The 25,144-nt window shown below is 44.7% G+C and overlaps 1 protein-coding gene and 1 pseudogene across 1 annotated transcript; one reads left to right on the forward strand and one right to left on the reverse strand.

Moving 5' to 3' along the window:
- Window positions 1-15,483: 15,483 nt before the first annotated feature.
- On the reverse strand, window positions 15,484-18,927 carry LOC107280341 (uncharacterized; annotated as a pseudogene).
- A 2,207-nt stretch (window positions 18,928-21,134) lies between these two features.
- Window positions 21,135-22,236, forward strand: LOC107276312 (probable calcium-binding protein CML17). The gene has a single exon (XM_015774180.3). The coding sequence runs from the start codon at window positions 21,393-21,395 to the stop codon at window positions 22,032-22,034; it is 642 nt and encodes a 213-aa protein (XP_015629666.1). The 5' UTR covers window positions 21,135-21,392; the 3' UTR covers window positions 22,035-22,236.
- The last annotated feature ends 2,908 nt before the right edge of the window (window positions 22,237-25,144 follow it).

The raw sequence follows: 25,144 nt of genomic DNA on the forward strand, positions 1-25,144 counted from the left end.
GGCGGTTCATGGCAAGCCTCCTTTTGCGATTGTGCTCCACAACCTTCCGATCGTTTTCCAGCCTAACGACCTTATTGATTAGACTCTGGAAACTATCATGGTCCTGTCCAATCATGGGCCCACGCAGCTCGTCGTTCAGGCCTTCGATAAACTTATCGATCTTTTCCTCCCCATCGGCTAGGTCTCCAGTTGCGTAACGCGCTAGTTGAGTGAAACGGTTCAGGTACTCTTGTATAGTGGTATTCCCTTGTCGTAGCCTCCTGAACTCATTCTTCTTCATTCGCATCACGGCAGCAGGCACGAAGTTGTCACGGAAGGCCGTAGTGAACTCCTCCCAGTTTGGTTCTCCAGCATCCTCTTCTCGGGCCTCTTTGTAAGTGTCCCACCAGTCTCCGGCTGGTCCTTCTAGTTGGTTTGCTGCGAAGATCACTTTATCGGCTTCACGTACTCGAACAAGGGTCAGCTTCTTCTCAATAATCCTTAACCAATCCTCAGCATCCATAGGTTCTTCAGCTGTGGTGAACGTGGGTGGCTTGGTCCTCATAAACTCTCCAAAGCTTGATCCGCCGCGGTTGCCTTGGTTATTTGCAATGGCTTGCAGAAGTTGGGTTTGGGTGGCCATAACTCCGGCCAGGGTGGTTAGGTCAGGTGTTTGGGTTTCTTCATTGCTGGTTGACGCCCGACGTCGGCTTGCCATCTGTGTAGGTTGATGGAGTAAGTATCCTAATTTTCTAACTAGCTCCTATGGTTTTATCCCATTAAGGGAGTTGTGTTGATATGAACTTTGTTTTGCAAGCATGGTGGAATAAACTCATTTATAACACAACAACAATAGATATCATAAATAACATCACAGAGTTTCACAAATGGTACATAAATCATGATGCAATCGACTGCATACATACGCAGTCCAAATAAGGTTCATCTAAAAGATACATCAAACTAATCATCAATCTACTCGTCAATCTAGGTAAGAGGGGGGGTGTGTCTCGCATGCTATCCAAAAACCATCTGATACGAGATCGAAGCTGCAAGGAGTCTGTCAGTCTAGTCCTTCAGCCATCCGCAGGATCCTGGGGCAGGTAGAGGGTGGTCGCTGGCACGCGCAAACCTGAGGCCCCACGGCTCAGAAGTAGTGGCCTCTGGATCTGGCTTGGGCCTCTTGCCCGGAGGCCGTGTGCTCTTGCGAGCAGTGCTGAGGGTGCGAAGGCCTCCGAGGAAGGTGATGCGGGGAACAGGGGTCTCATCCTCTGAAGGATCAGTGATGTCTGGCTCGATCTCTGGCTCGGTGTTGGTCCCCTCTGTCTCGGAGTCGACCTGGATCGGAGTCTCTAAACTGGAACCCAGCTGCGGAGAAGGTGTAGAGATCAGTGGAGTGTGCACAATCTCCGGGGCAGGTGGCTGTGTCACTGTCTGGTCCACCAAGTAAGGTGCTGACTCAGTAGTTAGCATACCAGTCTCTCCCAGAAGAGCGCGGAACGCTGGTGGGTATGGCGGGGTGAGGAAAAAGTAGCGGTCACGCCCTACTGCTGTGGAAGTAGAAGCCCCTGTGGTGCTGACAGTGGCTGCTCGAAGCTGCTCCTCCAGCTGGCTGACGTGCTCCTGACTCTCTCTCAGCTGCTCCTCAAGTGTATCCATCATCCCGCGGCGATCGTTGTACTGGTCAGATAACTGCTGGAACTGGTCGCCGTGGACCTGGAGCTGTGCCTTCAGTGAGTCTATCTCACTGCCCCAAGCCTGGTGCTCCTCCTCCAACTGAAGCTGCTGCGCTGTGAGGTCAGTCACCTCGGTTTCTAACTCTCCCACACGCCTCTGCTGGTCGTCGATCTCTAACAGAGCCTCCTCGTAAAAGTCATCTACTGCCTCAGCCCATCGTGACAGTCGGGTCACTATCGGGTTGTAGCAGCAAGGTATGTCCTGAACTGTGCAGACGGAGTTGCTCTCCTCTCGAAACGGGTGGTGAGCAAAACTCAGTACTCGCCAACTCAGCTCGGTGGATAGAGCTAAGTCGGAGGAAGGCCTCCCGTGCTGCATCCTGCATCGCGGTCTCCGGTAAGTCGCGACGGTGGCGTGTCGGGAAGCGGTAGTCTGACTCTGAAGGAACTCGGGTGTGAACCTCAACCCGAGCCTCCCAAACAGATCCACACTGTCTCACTCGGTAGATCGGAAATCTGGGGTATCGCAGACGCCTCATCAACCGGTGTAGCTCAATGACATACCCCTCTGATTGAGGTAAGCTCAACTCCCAGGTAGCGGGTGAATCCGGATCTGCCATCTAATTTTAAGAAAACCCAAAGTCAGTTGAGAGTAAAACTTGTTTTGTAAAGAAATAGTTAAGAGTAAGATGAAAATCGTACCGAGTTTTGTAAACATAGCGTTTTTATTTTTGAAAATATTACTAAAAGGGAATTTCTCCCTTGGCCAACTTAGAAAAGGGGTGGGGCGCCTTTTGATCTTTTCCTACAGTCGTATGGCTCTGATACAAGCTCTGTGGACCCCCGTTTTTATAACAGGAATCAATCGTGTAAACAGTACCATTTCTCTGGATCAAGTAGTCTGGTACACACGAATTCATAGCTGAAATACCAAGTGCACATACACGAGTGTCTAATACGAATTATTACATCATAAGCCCGCAGGCATAGTTTTAAATCATCGGACCGAGCGGTCCGAAATACATCCCAAAAATAGAAGTAGATAAGGCAGCGGAGTTAAGGCAGCGGCACGCCATTGCCACAGGCAACGACCGTAACTAAGACCTATTAAGCGCCATCGTCTTCATCACCCTCCTGGTAATAAGCGTAGGGATCCTCCGAGGCTTCATCTCCGACCTCTGGTTAAGTTTATATATTGCAAGGGTGAGTACCAACCGTACTCAGCAAGCCACCACAGCAACAATGCACATGACAGGGGTATTCAAAGGATGGCTATGGTTCTTTTGCACAAAGCAAGTTTTGTAATTCTTTTCACAAGCCTAAGACCTAGCATAGACTGATCAAGTTTTAATACCAGTGTTCACATTAAACAACGACGGTTCTGTCCACCATCCATTGTGATCCCAATGATAGCTTCCCGCCATTGAGTCGTCATGGTTTTCTGAGGACGTCCACCTTCCCTCCTCTCAAGAAGTGGCTCCATCAGCATAAAAATCATCATGCAATATCCCATCCCACACAGGTTAAGAATTTAGAGTCTAGCCAAGTGTAATACATGTCCCGGTGCTCAATAACCGTGAGCACGGCTATTCGAATAGATTTGGTTTACTCACACTGCAGTGGATGTACACTTTACCCGCACTCCGCGACTGCCCAACACATGAGCCTCGTCCCAACACATGAGACGCGTCACGGCAAAGCTTTTCGATAACCTCGCATTGGCAGTATCCGCTCCATGAACTTAAATCCTCATGCACTCTAGGCGTCCATGTTTCTAGCAGTGAGAGGAGTTCTGGCGCTCCCGGGAAAGAGAAGTCTCACACACATATTAAATTATGGTTCAAGTTAAGTTCTCTCTCTCACATACTCATGGCAGTCCTACCAATGGCGACACTGATGTAGGGCACGCTTCTCGGCCCTACCTCAACGGCTGTCCCATCGTAGCGCACCCGCCTCACTCAGGGGTGAACCATCTATGCAGGGATACTGCCTCCGCTTGGCTATCTAATCCGCTAGGTCTATACCCATTCGAGAAGTACGGTTGTACGGGGGTCGTTTCATGCTTAACTTCATGGCTCGGTCCTTAATTGACTGGGGACGGTACTAGCCTTTTCCAGATACCACCCAAATCATCCGTCCGCCCCAGTCAAAAACAGTTGTTTTCGCTTTATTTTCCTTTCACAAATCATGTTATCAATTTCATGGCAATGTGGCGCTCATGTCTCCACATGCCGCATCTCAATTACCTTCCCAAAGGTAATTGCCCAAGCATTTAGCATTTGATAAATATGAGTATGCATGATCCTAGAATAGCATTTCTAAGCAATTGTCATAATTGACTAGGGACTCATACGTAAACATGGTTACGAAGGAATAAGGGATAAACAATAATCAAGGCATGGCATAATCACAAGTAGGATGTTCATCATTGCATGCAATTTTATTTATAAACAAAATAATTTCGCAATTGGGATCAACATGTTCAAGGAATAGTGATGACTTGCCTTGCTCAAGGTCTTGGGGGTCTTGGCCTTCACTTGGATCCGCAACTCCCTCGGGCTCTATAGTTACGTGCGAAAATTGATTTGGATTCGATTAGAATTCAAAATAAAAATCCAAATAAATCCAAATGGAAGTCGAACGCGAAAGTCGATTCTTTTATATTAACTTTACTATTCGCGTACTAGGGCAAACCCAATTTCGATTTATATATCCTAAACTATTTTGTGGGTATAAATATTTTGTTATCATAAGTTTTTAATTTAATCTACCCGAGCGTTATATCCATATAATAGGTTGGAAATTTCTATCGCAAGCTAAATATCGGACGGAATCCAAAAATTATCTTATAATATTATACGATTTAATTTTAGTCTAGGACTAACGACTAAATATAATATACGTCTAAAATTCCTAGTGATTAAGTCCGAATTTCTACCGTGAATCAATTACTTATAGAGATTACCCAAAATAATCTATAATAGTCTATAAGAATTCATCTAATCGTTTAGTTCTTAATTACATTTAAACTACTACCGCGAATTGATTTCTTGTAGAAATTACCAAGAATAATCTATAATTTATATTAAATTTTGCAATTCTATGACCATAATTAATCTATAATTAAATTCTAATTATTTTAGATTTTCTTAAACTATTAACCTCCTTAATTTCTTCCTAATTTTCTATTTATTTTTCCTTTTCTTTTTCTCCATTCTCTCTTCTCTTTTTCTTTCTTTTCTCTCTTTCTCTCTTTTTCTCTCTGCCGGCCTCTCTTTTCCTCTCCCTCTCTCTCTCGGCTCTCACCCACCCGAGCGGCGGCGGCGGTGGACACGAGGGGGAAGTAGGGCGGCTCATCGGCGGCAGCAGCGGCGACGACGGCGGCAGCGACGGTGGCGCACGGCGGCGCGGGAGCGGCGGCGCGGCGGCACGGGAACGGCGGCGCGGCAGCACGAGAGCGGCGGCGCAGTGGAGAGGGATGAGGGAAGGAAGGGTGAGATGGGGTGGGGGAAAATGGAGAGAGGGGGGGTATTTGTAGAGAGGGGAGAAGGAGAGGGGGAGGGGCGGCGGCGTAATGGCGACGCGACGGCGGCGCTCGGGGCGGGACGACGGCGACGCGCGGGCGGCGACGCGATGGCGGCGCGGGGCTCGGAGCGGCGATGCGACGGGCGGCGGTGCGGGGCTCGAGACGGGCGACGCGACGGGTGGCGTGGGGCTCGACGCGGCGATGGTGACGGCGCGCGGCGATGGGACGGCGACGCGGCGGGTGGCGAGCGAGCGGCGTGACAGGCGGGGCGACGCGACGCGCGCGGCGGCACGGGGCTCGGCGCGATGGAATGGGCGGCGCGGCAGCGGCGCAAGGTGACGACGAGGGGACGGCCGCGCGGCGGGGCGCAGGCGCGAGAGGACGGGCGCGCGGCAGCACAAGGCGCGAGGCCGAGGGCGACGCGACGGTGACGGCGCGGCAACAGCGGCGGCGCGCGCGACGGGCGGGCGACGCGGCGCACGCGGCAGGGAAGGGAGCGGGGCCAGGGGGACCACGATCGAATACCTATGCCGCAATAAACAGTAACTTTTCCTATTTATCCCGATTTTAGCTCATTTTCTATTTAAATATAGCCCTATCAATTCTAACTTTTGCATAAATGAAGTTTACTCCATATTTGTTTTATACTAACTAAAAATTCACCCTAATTTAATATCACTCATATTTTGTTTATATAATTTATTTGAATTTTTAATTAGGGTTAATTCTCATTCCATCGTACTAAAATTTAATTATTGCTAATATGGTCGCGATAATATTTTATTTATTTCCAATCCCACCTAATCTTTATTTTAATTTATATTTTAATTATTTATTTAGCCAACTTGATTTTTAGGGTTTATTCCTAGTTAGTTATTCATTATTCGCGATTAATAAATTCCGAGATCAAAATCCAATGAAATAGGCGAATAAAATCGGTATGATGCAATTTATTACTTAAAAAGTTTTTGAAAATCTGTATTTTTGGTGTTTTGATTTCGTTAGTCGAATTTTCAGGGTGTTACACCGTATGGACTATAAAGTTCCATTGACAACTCGATATAGGACTCAAGCCATAGCGCATTGGGCTAGGACAACACAATTTGTACTATTCACCAACTCTCCACGCGCACCAACTTTCCGCGCGAAACACACGACACAGAAATTCAGTCTAGGGGTCAAAGCTTTGGTTTGAAACATCACTCATTATATTTGTTTGATACTTATAAGAAGTTTCAAGTTAAACTGTTTTAAGTTTAACTTTATTTATATATAAATATAGTAATATTCATAGTACTAAATTATTTATACATAACTTTAAAAATATGACACAACACGGCACTTTCGCGAAACGGAGGTTGTCTGCCGGAATCCCCTCACCTATACTAGCATTGTGATGTTTTCGTTCTCCGCTAATATGAATTTTGAAACAAATATAATGATTCGAAATTGAATAAAAGCTATATATAAATTACACTATAGTTATATGTAAACTGTAATATTACTACTTTACAACTATACGATATAATTAGTAAATTTGATAAATTTTCAAAATAAAATTTATCGATAAATATATAGCAACCTCATTTACCTTTGTCATTAAGATAAATCGATGTAGTTAAGATAATTGACCGTGTTGGAATTTGGAAGCGGCGTCAATTACACGGTCACTGCACGAATATAACATAATCACGCTAGTATTTGTTTACACGCTTATATGTACCTATACATTTTTTCCAAGTAAAATCCACAAAATTTTGAATAATCTCTCGCAAAACTATATATTTTATATTTTATATTAAAGTTCAATTGGATTTTAGTGAAATCAAGAATGTGTTGCTGGTTTCCGTCTGTTAGAGCATGTGTTAGAGGACACATTCACGAGGGTGTGAGTGTGGTGTTGCGTGTGTAGTGGTGTGTGCGCGTGTTCATCAGATGTCTAATTAAAAAAAATATTGAAGTTATCACAAAACTAAATACTGTAGAGTTTAGTGAAATCAAGGATGTGTCGCTGGTTTCTGTCTCTTAGAGCATGTGTTAGAGGATACATTCACGAGGGTGAGTGTGGTGTTGCGTGTGTAGTGGTGTGCGTGCGTGTTCATCAGATGTCTAATTAAAAAAATATTGAAGTTATCACAAAACTAAATACTGTAGAGTTTATCTCCAACACTACCGTTATGTTTGAGCTATAAATATAGTAGTGTTGTGATTAAATTAGCACTAAACCTATAGTTTGTGATAAATTTATCATCTAGTATTTATTTTTTGACACTCCATCATCATATATAGTTTTATGAGAAATTTTGCATTAAATCTATAGTTTTTTTTACAAAATGTTAGATATGTAGTTTTACAATAGTTTGGTAAAAATATGTAGTTGTGTGAAATTTAATCTTTTTATCTTTCATAGGATGCCTCGATTGGGAGACCCGGATGCAGGATGCGGAGGTAGAGTCTTTGTGGAACTTGGATATCTCGCTTGCATAGTTGGAGGAATTTGGTACGATCGATGCAATATCTCACTTGCATAGTTGGAGGAATTTGGTACGATCGATGCATAGTTGGAGGAGTTTGCCACGATCGGAGATGTGGAGATATTATTGATTATTTGGGTGCCTCACTAATTGTAGGTGGAATATTTGTAATAGCAGGTGTAGGAGCTTCTGTCATGGGAATAAACTCAGGGTTTTTAATTATAGATACAATCAATCCACATTATGCACGGCCCTGGAGAATCAGAATATAACTGTTATAAGATTGTACTCGTGGTATGCCAGTACACCATGTATATATTTTGATTCTACGTAACACTTTGATCTTAATTGTTTATGTTAAATCTGCATACTTACATATGAGCATTCCATAAATCATCAAATATGCATATTTGTATATTAGTATTCGATATAAATCATGTTACATCTTGTTATGGTCTCATGAACAAGTTATATTTTTAGTGTTGACTCTAGTTTTTTCTCAATTTGTCGTTTGTACCTATACACTTCTTTTTTCCATCTGGGAGACCCGGAACCGGAAGCAGATACGGATTTAAAATCTTTTCGGTGCTTAAAGATCTCGCTTCTGTCGTTGCTTTCTTGGGATTTAACATAATTTATGGAATGCTCAAAAAAATTGGGCTGTGTTTAGTTCTACCGGCAAAAAATTTGCCGGATCACATCAGATCATATACGGACACACATTTGAAGTATTAAACGTAGACTAATAACAAAACAAATTATATAATCCGCATGTAAACTGCAAGACGAATTTATTAAGCATAATTAATTCGTCATTAGCAAATGTTTAATGTAGCACCACATTATCAGATCATGGCGCAATTAGGCTTAAAAGATTTATCTCGCAATTTACATATAAACTGTGTAATTAGTTTTTTGTTTGTTAATATTTAATACTCCAGTCCATACATATGTATTCAAATGTTGAATGTGATGGGGGCAAAAAAGAAAATTGCCCGGTGGATCTTCAGCTATTCATACTTGTCAGACTGTGATGAGTGACCCATCCATCTTCAGCCCATCAGCGAGACAGCAGCGCAAGCATGACGCCATGACGGCAAGGAATGCTCGGCGACGACGGTGAGGATTTCTTAGTTGCTCGTGGCCGACGACAACGCAAGCATAAAAGAGGAGTCAGCAGCGCAAGCATGGAAGAGCGTCTCCGATCCGCGCGTAGGGAATCCACCTTGAGGACGCGAAACTCTTGGCGGTCGACCTCGCCGAGATGGCGGCTGCTTGCATTGCAGGGACCTGTTGTGCTCAGTCGCGCCGAGCCGCCAACGCACGGCCTATTCGCTCGCTCGCTGGCCTTGTTCGCCGACCTGCACGGGGTGCGCGGCGGCGAGGAATTGGATCGAAAGGCGCGGAAGATGCAGCGCCTGCCGCCTTGTCGCATCCTATCTCAAGAGCTCGACGTGCTCGTCGAACTCGATCGAGCAGGCGGACCTGCGCGCACCGATCAGGCCACGGCTAGAATGGCGCAGCCGGTGGGCGGTAGCGGAGGAGGAGGCGCATGGCGCAGGCGCAGGCGCAGCAGAGGCCACAGACCAACCACCTCCGCGTCCCTCGATTACGTGGCATGATGCGCGGGCGAGATTCCGGGGAGGGAGACCGCGCAGTATTTGCGAGAGGGAATGAATGCGTGAGTTTGCTGTTGCATTCCAACGCACATCGTGGATTTTCCGATCTGAACCGTTGGATACAATGATCGAATGGTTGAGAAATAGATAGCAACTTTATGTGCGCCATTGATGGATGGATAGATTCACGCATCGGTGGGGCCTGGGGTACTGCTGATTCTACCGTAGGATTGCAACGTAGAAACTCCTCTTCCCTTTTATATTACTAACTTCGTTTTAGGTTACATGAAGTTTTGACTCTGCTTTAAGTTTGAGTAAATTTATAGAAAAAAAAAATATTTTCAATCCAAGACAAATTTATTATGAAAATATATATTCAATTATTGATTTAGTAAAACTAATTTGGTATTATAAATTTTACTATATTTGTTTATAAACTTAGTCAAATTTAAAAGTAGTTTGACTTTAACCAAAGTCAAAACGTCTTGAAACCTGAAACGGAGGGAGTATTATGGATAGATTGCCAATGGTTTATGATGAGATAACCCTCAATCCAGCAATGATAATACGGCAAAGTACCATCACCATGACAAAATTTCATAAATCAGTTTGGAACAACATGCAGGTAGCAATCCCTGCAAGAACGACACCAAGCGAAATTGAAGATTCCCCAGAACAGCACTTATGCTTCAGCAATATTTGAATTTAAGATATAAGTGCTATGTCAAAATGGTTCCAAAATGATGACCAATACATCTGGCCAGTTCTGTACCAATTTCCCACATCTTTCATTCTCTTTCGTATTATGCACTTCTCTCTCAAAAGCGAAGCAAAACTCATGAATACATCACGCAACTACACACGGTCTCTGTCATTTACTTCAGTAGACTAAATTCATCTCGGCTTGTATTGTTTTCCTCGGTGGTGGTGAAACCTACATCCAGGATCACTGGAGAACCGTGACTGCATCTAGTCAGATATGTAACCTGCAATAGCCAACTACTACTGAAAAGAAAAGAACCACGTCGAACTAGACATCAAACTCTTCTCAGAATTTTCTACTTCTTCCTCTGCTACAAAAAATGACCCACCATCCAAATTCTTTTGATACTTCTACTTCCTGGACCTGTCAAAGAAAACAGTGGTAAAACGAAATTACCACACTAGCAATAATAACAAGATCAACAAGAATTAAAATTGCAGTGGAAAAAGAACAATTCTGAACTTTCACAATGAAGTACTGTTTCTATTTAAAAGAACTTTCTGACAAGAAGTACATTTGTTTACAATTAATGTGCACACACATCCAGAATTGTGCAAAAATGCGATAGTCATTTTCCAAGATAAGAAGTTCAGAAGTATTGGATTTCCAGTTCCATTTCTAGGCATCAGAAAAGATTTTCTAGGCCAATAGACAGCAATAGCCACAGTGACCATCCACCAATGGACCCTTTGAAACTATTTTTTAAGGAAATTATGAGCTCTTCGATTAATTAAAAGCAATAGCCAGTGCACATCCAACATTACTGGTCTCCTAAAATTCCATTGCTGTTTCAAGGGAGCCAAGAATCCCTCTGTTGACAGTAGTATAACACATGTCACAGAAACCACAAGCACATGATCAGGCTTCTATCTATTCGGGGCATTTACAGTTGCAAACTGCAATGTTGCTATATAAACAGTAAACCCAATGAACTCAGTCTGCGTACAACTAGATCCAACTTAAGAGCATAGGAAGGTAGGTGCATTTGCAAAATGGTAGCACCAGTGGCAGTCATACATTGCAGAAAGTAGAACAATATTCAGAACTATCATGCATTTTCTTTTTCTAACCTTCTCAAAGATCCCGAGCTCTTCTTCTTCTAGTTGCAGGCTCGACCAATGCACTCTTAGCTTCACCCTGTTCAAGCAGGCCTCACAGTCAGAATTAACCCACACCAAACACAATGAAATATATGAAACGATGAAGAAATAAACAGCGCCACTGATATTTCTTAATAATTGTTACTAAAACTAGATGTAGTAAAGTTATCAAGGAAAGCTATCTAAACCAGCAACAATTCATTGCATCTTTGCTTACCTGTTCTGTAATGACTGCCTTCCTCTTATGTTGTTCAGCCTTCTCAACAATGAACTTTGCACGCTGAGCTTCTTGTTCATCGACCTGCTTGGTTTCAATTGCATGAGTGAACTCTTTTCTAAAGCTCTTAAAATAGCATAGCATACCATGGAAAGATATTACATGTTTAAAAACAGATAGATATGATAAGACAGTACTTCTCTGGGTATGATAAGCTGACTGGCATTGTACTGTGCAACCACCGCTTTGAGTGTTTCATGCATAAGTGAAGTCAAAACTCTCTCACAGAAATTATCCCCCAGGGATCTGTACTTAGTTGGTAATGGTCTTGTAAGGACACCAAGACCAGGTCTCACCTGTTAAGTTATCAAATTGTATCAAACTAAAAATGTATACTGCCACCATTGCAGGCAAAGCATAACATACATTGCAATGCTAATCACACACATAAATGTTGGTTCTAAACCACTGTACCAAACCACCAACATGCTCAAAATACTTAACAAAGCAGTTCAGAAAATACTTAACATAAGTTTGCTAACATTAGCAAATCACAAACTCCAAGTGCAATGACAGAATTTCACCATCTGGAGATCACGGCTTCCAGAAGTGCTCTCGACGAGGTTGGGGCGGGGGCAGACATCAAAGATTGTCAGCCTCTCGAACCACGGGATACTGAAGTGGGACTTCTCAGGATTCAGCAACTGTAACAAGCGCACAGCCTGTGTTAGACAAAGGAGAAGTTATTTGCATATAAACTGGCATAACATGGACAATAAGGTTTGATTAGCTGAATGACATTGTATTGGAAAAGCAAAACTCTCTTATTGAGGTTCTCTCCCAGGATCACAGTGAGGAAAACCATTGCTACCTTGTTGTTACAGATCTCCCTGGCAACTTTAATCTGTTGGAGAGCGAGGAAGGCAGGGTTATTCTCAACTGCCTGAATTTACAGCAAAGTAACACAATCCCAACCAGACTGAATTCACAGCAAAGTAACACAATCCCAACCAGACTGAATTCACGGCAAACGTAACACAAACGTATATAACCTCAAATCCACAACGAACGCCCAAATCTTAGTTCTAAAAAACAAAAAGAAAACACCCAAAACCCATCCCTCCCGGAGATGGAGAAGAAGCTCACCAGGGTTGGCCCTGTAGGCGAGTTGCTGAAGGCGACAGCAAACGCGGCGATGTCGTGGAGGCCGTAGGCAGCGCTTCCCTCACCACCTGTCTCGTCGCCGTCGCCAGGGCCCTGATCCTCGTCGTACTCTGCATCATCGCCACCCGAAGCCGCTCTATCATCTGGAAGGTGCTTGAGCTTAGGGGCTTGAGGATGGTCACCTCCAGGTGGAGGTTGGCCTCCATTCCCGGGTAGAGGCGGACGAGCATCTCGAGGTCGACGACGCCGCTTGACGAGCAAGTAGATTATGTAGCCTGTGCCCACGATCGCCGCAGCGCCGATCACGTAGATCACATGGCGTGGAAGTTCCTCGATCTTCCGGCGCCAGCGCAATAGTATTCGTGCAAGCCACCACCCCGAAAGCGGTGGCTCGGCGTGGACGTCGGCGACGACCATGGTGATGGTGTGGTTGGAGTCGCCGTTCCCGCCATCTTCGTAGCTCAAGCTTGGGGGCGGCAAGGGAGCTTCCACGAAAACCATCCACGACGGAGGTTTGGGCTCGCCGGGAAGGCGGGGCTCCGGCTTCGGGAGCACGCCGGGAAGGCGGAGCTCCGGGAGCTTGCCGGGAAGGCCGTACACATGGAGCACTTCGGTAACGCGGCGCTCCAGGACCTCGCTGCCGCCGCCACCGCTGCTGCCGCCGCCACCGCCGCCGCCGCCGCCACAGCCGCCGCCGCTGCCGCCGCCGCCACCACCGCCGCCGCCGCCGCCACCACCGCCGCCGCTGCCGCCGCCGCCGCCGCCGCCGCCACCGCCGCCATCAGACTCCAGTAGTGGCTTGATTACCTTGTTGTAGAAATGATCAACGCTGTTGAGAAGCGCTTTCCTCAACTCGCTGTCTTGCTCGAATATTTTGGAAGTCCGGCGAGCAGCCATGGTTTAGGCTGAGAGAGAGAGAGAGGGAGAGGGGGAGGGAGGGGGAGAGAATGGCCTGGAAGAAGAAGCAGAGCACCGGTGACGGGGGCTTATATACGAAGACATCTCGATTCAAAAAATGGACATCTTATAATGCAATGAAAAAAACAATAATAAGTATAAAAAAACGTTAAAAAAGGAAAAATAGAATAAAATTTGTCAAATCGTGTTCCGTCTTATCATCGAAACGCCGCTCCTGTTACTCCGCGAAAGCCCAGAGCAGAGAGTACTACTCCCTCTATCATTTAATATAAGTTTTACTTGCACTATTTTATCATTCGTCTTATTCAAAAAATTTTAGAATTATTTTTTATTTTATTTGTGACTTACTTTATTATTCAAAATACTTTTAAAATAATTTTTTGTTTTTAATATTTATATAAATTTTTTGAATAAGACGAGCATTCAAACATCGTAAGAAAATATTGAATATCCCTTAGTATTAGGGGACGAGGTACTAGTACATAGCAGTAGCACGCGTGCGCGACGCGACGCGACATAGACACGAGCTCCCGTCTCGCCGCGTCCTCCCCATGGGCCACGGCTCCAACCCCGACGAATAGCTCGGTCGCCGGCGCCGCAGCGCGCGCCACCCGGCCACCGTGACGCGACTTCCTCCCGTTCTCCGAGGACGGCCGATCGATCATCGATCGATGGGGCGAGGCCGGCATGGCGTCGCCGGAAGATGGGGAAGAGAAGATGGCCGGGAAGAACAAGCATGGGTTCCCGCTCGGCTTCCGCTTCGTTCCCGAGGACCAGGAGCTCCTCGACATCCCCGACGACAAGCTCCGCGGCGCCCCGCTCGACCGTGCGCACGACGCCGTCTTCCACGAAGCGCGTATCCTCGACTTCCACACCGCCAAGCTCTACGGCGCCACGATGGGGCTGGCCGCCATGCCGTTCGCGGCGGGGATGCGCCACGCGTGGGGGCGACTCTTCCGGTGGCGAGGCCGCGAGGCTCTGCGAGCTTGGCAGCTGCCCGCAGACCGTCGGCTGTGGGGTGATCCGGGTAGCGTGCGACCGGCGCGCGCCGCGCAAGTCGACCTCAGCGTGAGCATGCCCATAGCGGTCGTGCTCTAGTTCGGTCTCGGCGTGAGGTTCGTCGGCCTCTGGCTGGGCCTCCTCGCCGCGCCTCACGCTCTGCCTCCTCTCCTCTAAGCCCCACGCGGTGGTGGGAGTGGGCCACGTGGCGGCGGCGGCCGCCGCAGAAGAGGGTGCCGGGGGCTGGCAGGAGAAAGGCCACCTCGACGCGCTGGCGCTCGCTCTGGCGCCGTCAACCTCGCCGTCCGCGTCACCGGGTTCTCCTCCTGCCGCCACGCCTTCCTCCGCTCCGCGTCACGACGCTCACCCTGCGCATGGAGGCTTCGCGCATCGACAATATCCGGCGTTCCTGACCGGGGAACAAGAACGGTGGACGAGGGGGGGACACGACACGAAGGCGGTGTCCGACGTGGTCGACATCGTCGTGGCGGCGCGCCGCGTGGGCGTCGGCGAAGACTCGTGTGGCGCTGGTGGCGCGGCGCCGTTCGACGACGACAGATACGTCGAAGGCCACGTCGGGGTGTTCAAGCTCGGCCTCTTCTCCGCGCAGTCGGAGACCATCCGCGTGCTGGAGTTCTACGTCAAGGGAGTCAGGACCAACTGGGGCATGCACGAGTTCATCAGAATCATCGGCCCCGACAACGAGGTATTCACCATGTTGTATCTTCTTGTGATGATCGAATTGTTTGGTCTGATTTGGATGCAACTTGTGCGATCTTGAGTTCTTGACTCGTACAACTTTTTTTTTCTGAACTTTCGCCAAGGTTTCAAGCGAACGGCGAGAGCCGGGAGGGACACCTCGCCGCGAACGGTGGCGAGAGCACGAACCAACGTGGACAAGCGTCGGCGACGGACTACTACCAGTACGCGACCTCACAGGCGTATGCGTATGCGCCGTCGTACATCCAGCCAGGATGGAGCCAATGAATCAATGATACCCCTACGATGTCGCGGCGGCGCCACCGATCACGCCGGATCAACCAACACTTCAGCGCCACCCGCCGCCGCCGACGCCGCAGGGAACGGAGCACGTCTTCGCATCCGGCGTCGTCGTCGGGCCTGAGGACGAGGAGAGCGCAACACGCAGCAGGGCTCCTCCTCGGTGGCGGCCGCGCCTGCCGTGCTCGAGGATGACGATGACGACGACGGCCGTGCCGCCGGTGCAGGTGACGGCAAAGACCCTGCGATGCGTATCAGTTATTCAGGTGACGGCAAAGGCTCCGATTTGAGCATTGCAATTTTCAGATCCCCCGACTGCTTTACTTGCTTAGCTGGTTTTGATCTGGGCCGACAAATTTCGTCCAAATTCGTACTGGTGTTCAAGTAATCAACTTCATACTTTTTCTGCCCGTTGGTTATTAGTACTACTTTACTTGTTCTACGTGAGACTGCAATGCTGATCTACAATTACAAGTTATCGTAATGATCCATTGTTGCTTTATGACTGTGGTTTGCTGCTGTTAAAAGGAAAACTCAATTCATCCCTCAAGGGATATTCTCTCATATTTGCATGTCACCTAAAAAGTCATAAAAAAAATAAAAAATATGTAGTAAGATAGATTAATATGTGATATGTCACTTCACAAGCATGCAAATTAAAATTCAACTTATACAAGTAGAAACAAAAATAATAAATTTGACTATAAATAGAACGTGTAATTCACAGTCAAATTTGTTATTTCTGTTTTGAATTGTTTAAGTCGAATTTTAACACGTATGTTTACGAAAAGATATATCACATATTGATCTATTCTACTAAAGTTTTTTCAAAATTTTTTGAACGACATGTTCCGGTGTTAAAAGGCTCCAGCTATATACTTGCTTTTTGCATGAGTTGAATTGGCTCTCTGCCGCTCTGCGTCACTGATTTGGGGTAGCTTTTCCTCACACTGGAGCCATGTCATAATGTAGTTGCATGGGGTTCGGAATTTCGGATCCCCTGTAGTTGACTACAACTCCACCGGGTGGAGTTGCCATTTGTGTCTTCCATTATTTCATATGCAACGACGAGTCCACGACCATGCCTCCTCAGAGGTTCGGTATTTCTAAAAAGTAAAAAAAGAACTCCAACGATAATCATACTCGATTTTAAAATCTCAATAACCATAAAGATAATAACCATAAAGATAGCAGCGAATAAATTAATGACTAGATTAATTTGATTAAAGAAGATTATATAGATCACCTTTTTTTTCTAGTAGCAAAGAAACAGGCAGTGGAGGGCTGACTTTGCTGGCCGTAAGCACTTGTCGAGCCCAGATTAACGGCCTATAAATAGAACAACGGCCTGAGATTGGAATAGCGGCCTTCTTGCGTCGTACGCTTCCTACTTCTCCCCCATTCCGCCAGCTGGACAGCTCGAGTCGCCTCGCCACTCCGTGATACGCCGTGGCCACAAAGCTCGGAGCACGCGGCCGCGACGGCGACCTCGAAACGAGCTTTCGTCTCGCCGCGTTCCCTTTTTCTCCACCCCAATCGGATCCATCCCCGACGACTAGCTCGGGTCGCCGCCGCCGCCGCCGTGTCGGGACACCCTCTCGGCCTCCCGTCGTCCGAGCCCGGCCGATCGAACGAGCGTGGCGGGAGCATGCACCGGGAGATGGGGGAAGACGAGAAGGGGATGAACAAGCACGGCGTCCCGCCGCCGGGCGGCCACTTCGTGCCCGAGGACCATGAGCTCCTTCTTCAGATTCTCCAAAGCAACCGCTATCTCAGATACGCTATCATCAAAGCTACTTGTCGATGTATTAGTATTAGTATTACCATCTTGCTTGTTTTTGCCTCCAGACTGTGTGTATGGATCATTTGCATCGACTTCCGCGGCACTTGAGTCATCAATCTTGAGTTCGTTCTCGAGAAACTCAACGAATTCCTCACCAATGGCCTCATTGACCAGAATGTAATATGATTAATGGGAGATTACCACCAACGATCATAGGCATGATTATAAATTGCAGCATTTATGTACTATTGATTAGTGTTCACTCCCAACAGTAGATGTTTACAATAATACAGTGGAACAAAGAAAAGTAAAGAACTTACTGCCAACTCTTCCCACAAGCTTTTAGGTTTCTGTTCTGAATTCAGACCGGCTTCCCAGTTCTGAAATTCAGCTTGAAGGTCTCTAAGGCTGTCCCCAACCCTCCATATCATCTAGTTTCCATTGCATTAAATACATTGCCACATAAGCAAAAATCCTATGTGACAAGAGAGTTAATGAGGAGAGAGATAAAAAGATGAAAAAACCATTTCTCATGCAAGAAACCATCTCTACACAACTACCAAGAATAAAAACAAAAGGATAGGTGAATAAAAGGAGAGAGAAGAAAGATGATTGGATGAGAATTTAATTTGAAGACACCATCCATTGTATACATAGTATCTATATGATATGGTAAGTATGTAAGGGAGCGTATCCTATGCATACAGGCCCTCGCGTGTACACACCGTGTATACCAACTAAAAATTATCACAAAAAATTCTAGGAAAATTTATACATGTACTTTCAATAGTATTACATCTACGTGCAAAGTCGCATCTTCAAATTCATTCTACATAGAGAATAAAAAAAAGATAAAATTATGACAAAATTGCAACCTTAAAACTGTCAGATTTTTTGTTTTTTTGTTACGGCTAAAATATAATGAATTTGACGTTAAGATTTTAACCCTAGGTGTAATACAATTGAAAGTATGTGTATGATTTTTTCTAGATTTTTTGGTGACATTTTTTAGTTGGTGTGCACGTGTGTACACGTGAGGGCCTGTGTGCATAGAATATGTTGCCAATATGTAAACTACTTGATAGTTTCTAAGTTAGGGATGGCCTAAGGAAATCCCCTGCAGAACCATGACCACAGTATAAATGCCAACTAATGGAACATTTTTAGTTCAACTATCTAGTAACTACACACCCTAGAGTTCCCTGTAGGTACTGAAGTTTCAAAATACAAGGATTATAATGTGATCTAATCTACCAGTTGTTTCTTAGCAGAAATGATCTCTCTTGAAACTTCATTTTACTACTCACTAGCACGAAATTCCTAACCACAGAAACCATAATGGAGTACGGTTCATTAATGCAGCCGTAGAATGGGTCTTATTCATCGTATGTCCTGGACGAATAATCTGGGTTGCTGCTAGCTAGTGCTCGCGTACTTGAACCGGCTCTCTGAATTCATGAGCGTGTTGTACGCATGCTTGATCCGCAGAAATTTCTCTTGCGCATTGGGCTACGCTGACACAACATCAAACACAAACATTCAGTGAAACGCAAGGAGGTAGCAAGGTTCGGGGGCGGCTGTGGCACGCACCACCTCCTTGTTGAGGTCCGGGTGGAACTTGAGCGGCGAGCCTTCAACTGGAGTAGACAGCGTCACCACCGTTGAGATCATGCGGCGCAGGTGGAGCAGCAGCGAGAATCGCACGGTCATCCTTAGTTCACAGTAAATAGGTAAAGCAATGTCAAAACTGATTAATCCCCAATCTCCAGATTACCAACCTATACAAAGTATGGGTTACGGCTCGAGTCCGATATGGACTTGTCAATGGACTCTATAGTCCATACGGCCTATATATGCTGCAGCCTTCCCTGCACCGGCTGGCTGCCTAATTAACACGTACGTAGTATAGTATACACCACGGCTTGTCGGTTCCTCTCTTCTGTCGCCTCCGCCGATCGTCGCTGCATCGCCACCGCATCGCCAGCCTTTTTTCCTCGCAACAAGGTTAGCTCGTGGATCTGACGGCTATACCCTTCTCGTTGTTCTTTGTTTCAATTTTAGGGATAATTTATCTTGCGATTACTCGTTCGTTGGTAATAATTTTTTTTTTTTCAAAAATTTATAATGTGAATATGATACAATTGTATCGTGATTATATTTTAAATTTTATAAAAATACAACATAATTTGTACATAACTTTAAAAATACCACACAACACGCTACTTTCGCGAAACGGAGGTTGTCTGCCGGAATCCCCTCACCTATACTAGCATTGTGATGTTTTCGTTCTCCGCTAATATGAATTTTGAAACAAATATAATGATTCAAAATTATATAGAAGCTACATACAAATTATATCGTAGTTATACGTAAGCTGTAATATAACTACATTACAACTATACGCTATAATGTAGTAAATTTGACAAATTTTTAAAATAAAATTTATCGATAAATATATAGCAACATCATCTACCTTCGTATTTAAGATAAATCGATGTAGTTAAGATGATTGACGTGTTGGAATTTGGAAGCGGCATCACTTACACGATCACTGCATGAATATAACATAATCACACTAGTATTTGTTTACACGCTTATCTGTACATATACCTTTTTTCTAAGTAAATTTCACAAAATTTTGACCAACCTATCACAAAACTATATATTCAATATTAAAGTTTCAATTGGATTTTAGTGAAATCAAGGATATGTCATGTCGTTGATTTCCGTATCTTAGAGCATGTGTTAAGGGACACATTCACGAGGGTATGAGTGTGGTGTTGCGTGTGTAGTGGTGTATGTGCGTGTTGCATCAGCTGTGTAATTAAAAAAATATTGAAGTTATCACAAAACAAAACTAAATACTGTAGAGTTTATCTCCAACGCTACCGTTATGTTTGAGCTATAAATTAGTAGTGTTGTGATTAAATTAGCAATAAACCTGTAGTTTGGGATAAATTTATCATCTAGTCTTTATTTTTTTTTGACACTCCATCTTACATACGTAGTTTTATGAGAAATTTTGCATTAAATCAGTAGTTTTTTACAAAATGTTAAATATGTAGTTTCATAATAGTTTGGTAAAAATGTGTAGTTGTGTGAAATTTAATTTTTTTTATCTTTCATAGGATGCCTCGATTGGGAGACCCGGATGCAGGATGCGGAGGTAGAGTCTTTGCGGAACTTGGATATCTCGCTTGCATAGTTGGAGGAATTTGGTACGATCGATACATAGTTGGAGGAGTTTGCCACGATCGGAGATGTGGAGATATTATTGATTATTTGGGTGTCTCACTAATTGTAGATGGAATATTTGTAATAGCAGGTGTAGGAGCTTTTGTCATGGGAATAAACTCAGGGTTTTTAATTATAGACACAATCAATCCACATTATGCACGGCCCTGGAGAACCAGAATATAACTGTTATAAGATTGTACTCGTGGTATGCCAGCACACCATGTATATATTTTGATTCTACGTAACACTTTGATCTTAATTGTTTATGTTAAATCTACCTACTTACATATGAGCATTCCATAAATCATCAAATATGCATATTTGTATATTAGTATTCGACATAAATCATGTTACATCTTGTTATGGTCTCATGAACAAGTTATATTTTTAGTGTTGACTCTAGTTTTTTCTCAATTTGTCGTTTGTACCTATACACTTCTTTTTTCCATCTGGGAGACCCGGAACCGGAAGCAGGATACGGATTTAAAATCTTTTCGGAGCTTAAATATCTTGCTTCTGTCGTTGCTTTCTTGGGATTGAACATAATTAATGTTTTTTTAGTTGTACACAAAATCAGTCCGCATGAATGTTTGGGGAGACCCGGAACCGGAAGCAGGATACGGATTTAAATACTTTACGGAGCTTAAATATCTCGCTTCTGTCGTTGCTTTATTGGGATTGAACATAATTAATGTTTTTTTTTACGCAAAAACAGTCCGCATGAGGGCATCCTCAATGTATATGTAACAATGGGCACTAATGTGCAGAAAGCATTAGCTATGATAAACTCCACAATGGTTAAAACCTATGAGAGAAAATAAGATGGGTCCCACTTGGTAAAAAAATTAAGTTGTCTACCAGCTACAGGCCTGCAGTTGTTGGGACTAACCAGTTGATCGATCAGTACTGGATCCACCGATCGAATTGAGGTTGTTAACATGTGGCAGCAGCTGGTGATGGCGTCGATCGATCGCGGTCTCGCCGTGTCGGTGTCGTCTCTCCTGATCATTAGCAGAGGCGTGCGCGCCGTGTCTCGCGCGCTCGTTCGCCTCGCGCTCCTCCTCGTGCACGTCGTCGACGAGGACGACGACTATCGCTACTGCGCGGCCGCTGCTGCTGGCGACGCCGTCGTCCAGCCTCCGCGGCTGCGTTGTTGCGAGCGGTGCGCTGACCGGATAAGGGGCGGCGAGGACGATGACGCCGCCGCCGCGGCGCGGCTGTCTCGCCACGACGTCACGGCGGTCGTGGCGAGCCTCGGCCTGGTCGCCGCCGACGAGGATGATGAGGAAGGCGATCATCAGGAGCCGTGCGGCGCGTGCGAGGAGGTGGCAGAGCTGGCGGAGAGCAAGATGGCCGGGGAGGGCGAGCTGCGGCCTGCGGGAGGCGTTCCGCGCGTGTTCGACCGCGACGGGGACGGGTACGTGAGCGCGGCGGAGCTGCGGAGCGTGCTGCGGAGGCTGGGCATGGAGGAGGGCGCGCGGCACGGCGACTGCGTCAGGATGATCGCGGCGCACGACGGCGACGGCGACGGCCGGATCAGCTTCCAAGAGTTCAGGGCCATGATGGAGAACGCGGCTTAGAAGACACACCAACCAACCAGCTAGACAACCGGAGTTCACACGTACGGCGTATTGGATTAGTGTATAATTAAGTCAGTACCGCTTGATTCATCTTGTCGAAAAATGTTGGCAGGTGACTTTGATAGTCAGTACTCCATACCATTTTGTTGAGTTCCATATATCTCTCATCCGTCAGCAAGGTTTGTTTAACGCTCTAGTTAACTACCCAACTAATCTATACAATAGTTAATAGGTTTATGGTTTATGGAACTTCCCTTATGTCTTGTCATCAGTGTGTAGCTCTATGAGCAAAGGCCGGGATTTTATTCTATTATCTTAAAAAAATCTTATGTAATCAGTAGTCCGATACATCGTAACAATATACCTGGACTATTGGTCATCCGAATTAACGGTTGAAAATACATGCAGCTCATACATAATACAAAAAGTTATATTAAAAAAAATACTTGTACTCATACATAATTAACATTTGCTTATACTACTATAACAATCCTAAATTAAGCCACAGTTATATTCTCCTAAAGCCCCAGGGCCGTGCATTAGGTGAATCAATTTTGTCTAGAACTAATAAGATTGAGTTGAATCCAAACAGAATCATGCCTCCTACAAACGAAAGTGTATCAAAATTATCAGGAAATCGAAATCTGTCAAATTTCCGATATTCGTAAGTTCCCAAGACGATGGAGGTGAGATACCCAAGCTCCAAAACCACTCTATATATATCATTTGCATCCGGGTCTCCAAGTCGAGGCATCCTGCATTTGTAGTGGAAAAAAGTGCTAACGATAAGCATTACGTGAACATCTACAAGCCTGATTGTGTCCCAAGATTCATATGGAGACTCTGTATTCGATTGACAGATAGTACATAACATTGTAGATCTGGTAAGCTATGAATTAAAGTGCTATATACATAATTTGGAGTAATCGTGTAGATCTGGTAAGCTATGAATTAAAGTGCTATATACATAATTAGGAGTAATCGTGCTCAAATCAGATCAAAGGCCGACCTTTAACTTGATTTCATCGATCAATCTTATATCCTACACTCTCTGTTATAAAACACTAATAGCAACTACTTCCTCCGTCCCATAATATAAGGGATTTTGATTTTTTACTTACACTGTTCGACCATTCGTCTTATTCAAAAAAAATTTAGAATTATTATTTATTTTATTTGTGACTTACTTTATTATTCAAAGTACTTTAATCACAATTTTTTGTTTTTTATATTTGTACAAATTTTTTGAATAAGACGAGTGGTCAAATGGTACAGACAAAAAATCAAAATCTCTTATATTATGGGACGGAGGGAGTAGTATCAAGCAGACATATTCTATTAATTAATACGAATCTAGATATGAGATCTATCTAAATATATAGTATTAGAATGTATCTTGTCTGATAACATGGTGAAATTACGTACGCTTGACTCAAAGGCAAATAATATTTCAAAAATCGAAACGAGAAACAATAGAAGAAACATATAACCAACCTGTTATGAAAGAGTAAAGCTTGCGATGCGGCGGCTGAGGCTACGGAGAGAGGCCGGTGCAGGGAAGGCTGCAGCATATATAGGCCGTATGGACTATAGAGTCCATTGACAAGTCCATATCGGACTCGAGCCATAGCGCATTGGGCTAGGACAACACAATTCGTACTACTCACCAACTCTCCACGCACACCAACTTTCCGCACGAAACACACATGAACGGGTTGACAGAGAAATTCAGCCTAGGGGTCAAGTTTGGGTTCGAAACATCACTCCTTTTATTTGTTTGATACTCCCTCCAACACATTTTGAATCAAAGTTAAACTGTTTCAAGTTTAATTTTATTTATAGATAAATATAATAATATTTATAATACTAAATTAGTTTTCGTCAATTCAATAATTGAATATATTTTCATAATAAATTTGTCTTGAAATTAAAATGTTATTATTTTTTTCTATAAACTTGGTCAAACTTAAAGCAAGCAGGTTGACGTCTTATAACCTGAAACGGAGGGAGTATTGGACTCTTCCCTAATATTCACTTTTTTTAAAAAAAAAATTCAGCGTCCACGCGGCGCCTCTCCACAGAGAACATGCAGCCGCGACACCGCCGAGAATCCCTGCTGACTCATGAAACAGTCCAGCGTCCGCGGCTGCGTCGTTGCGAGCGGCGTGCTGACCGGAGGGGCGCCGGCGAGGACGACGGCGCCGCGGCGAGCCTCGGCCTGGTTGCAGGCGGCGACGACGACGAGGAGGAAGGCGAGCAGGCGCCGCGCGGCGTGTTTTGCTGCCGAAATTTCCACATGCAGGAGCAGGACCAAGCATCCTACGTACCTCTGTTACTGTTAGGATTAATTAGTGTCTCTAATCAGCTAAGATTACCCTATGAGATGACTCTGTATACATTGCAGTCTAACGTATATATGAGCTGCTGCTACCTTATAAATCTCCTTTGTCTGAACTCTGGACTCTCCTGAACAACTCTCAACTGTAGCCGCAATTTTGACACCTATTTTTTTTTTCAAACATGCAAACAGATTGCACGTCAATATATTAGAAGAAAGCAGGAAAACCAGTTACATGTTGTGTGGTTGTGGTGTGCTTTTGTTTTTTTCCTGGTTATAACCTTCCGAGTTATAATCCTGTATTTTTCCTATTGTATCAATATGAAACTTCAGTGTTTGGTGTGGGTCGTTTAAACAAACCGACATATTAAAGAACAATTAGTGGGAACACAGGTCGAATTATACCTAGTCCATAACATGATATAATACAAGTTATATATAATCTCGTGCTGCATCGGTTAGATCCGACCTACTGATTGTTATTGATAATATAAATCTTGTTAAGCCGATAGGTTCATACTAGTGTTTTATCGAGGTGCTAGCCGATAAGTTATCTAGACGTTGTATCGGTTTACAAGGATTGCATACAAGTTGGATTTAGCTGATCGCGACAAAAGATTTTACTGTTTATCTAATCCTGTGGATTTTATTACATCGGTCCTCTAGCCGATGTATGCTTTAACCTTCGGATCAATAATTGTCCTATCATATTATTGTTAGCCGATTGGTTTCTATTGGATTATATTATTGCTTTCTTACATTATCATCTGTC

Source organism: Oryza sativa, chromosome 3 (assembly GCF_034140825.1).
Source record: "Oryza sativa Japonica Group chromosome 3, ASM3414082v1".
NCBI lineage: Eukaryota > Viridiplantae > Streptophyta > Magnoliopsida > Poales > Poaceae > Oryza > Oryza sativa.

Excerpts from the sequence above, each read along its gene's own strand:
- LOC107276312 (XM_015774180.3), top strand. The coding sequence starts at position 21,393 with ATGTGGCAGCAGCTGGTGATGGCGTCGATCGATCGCGGTCTCGCCGTG.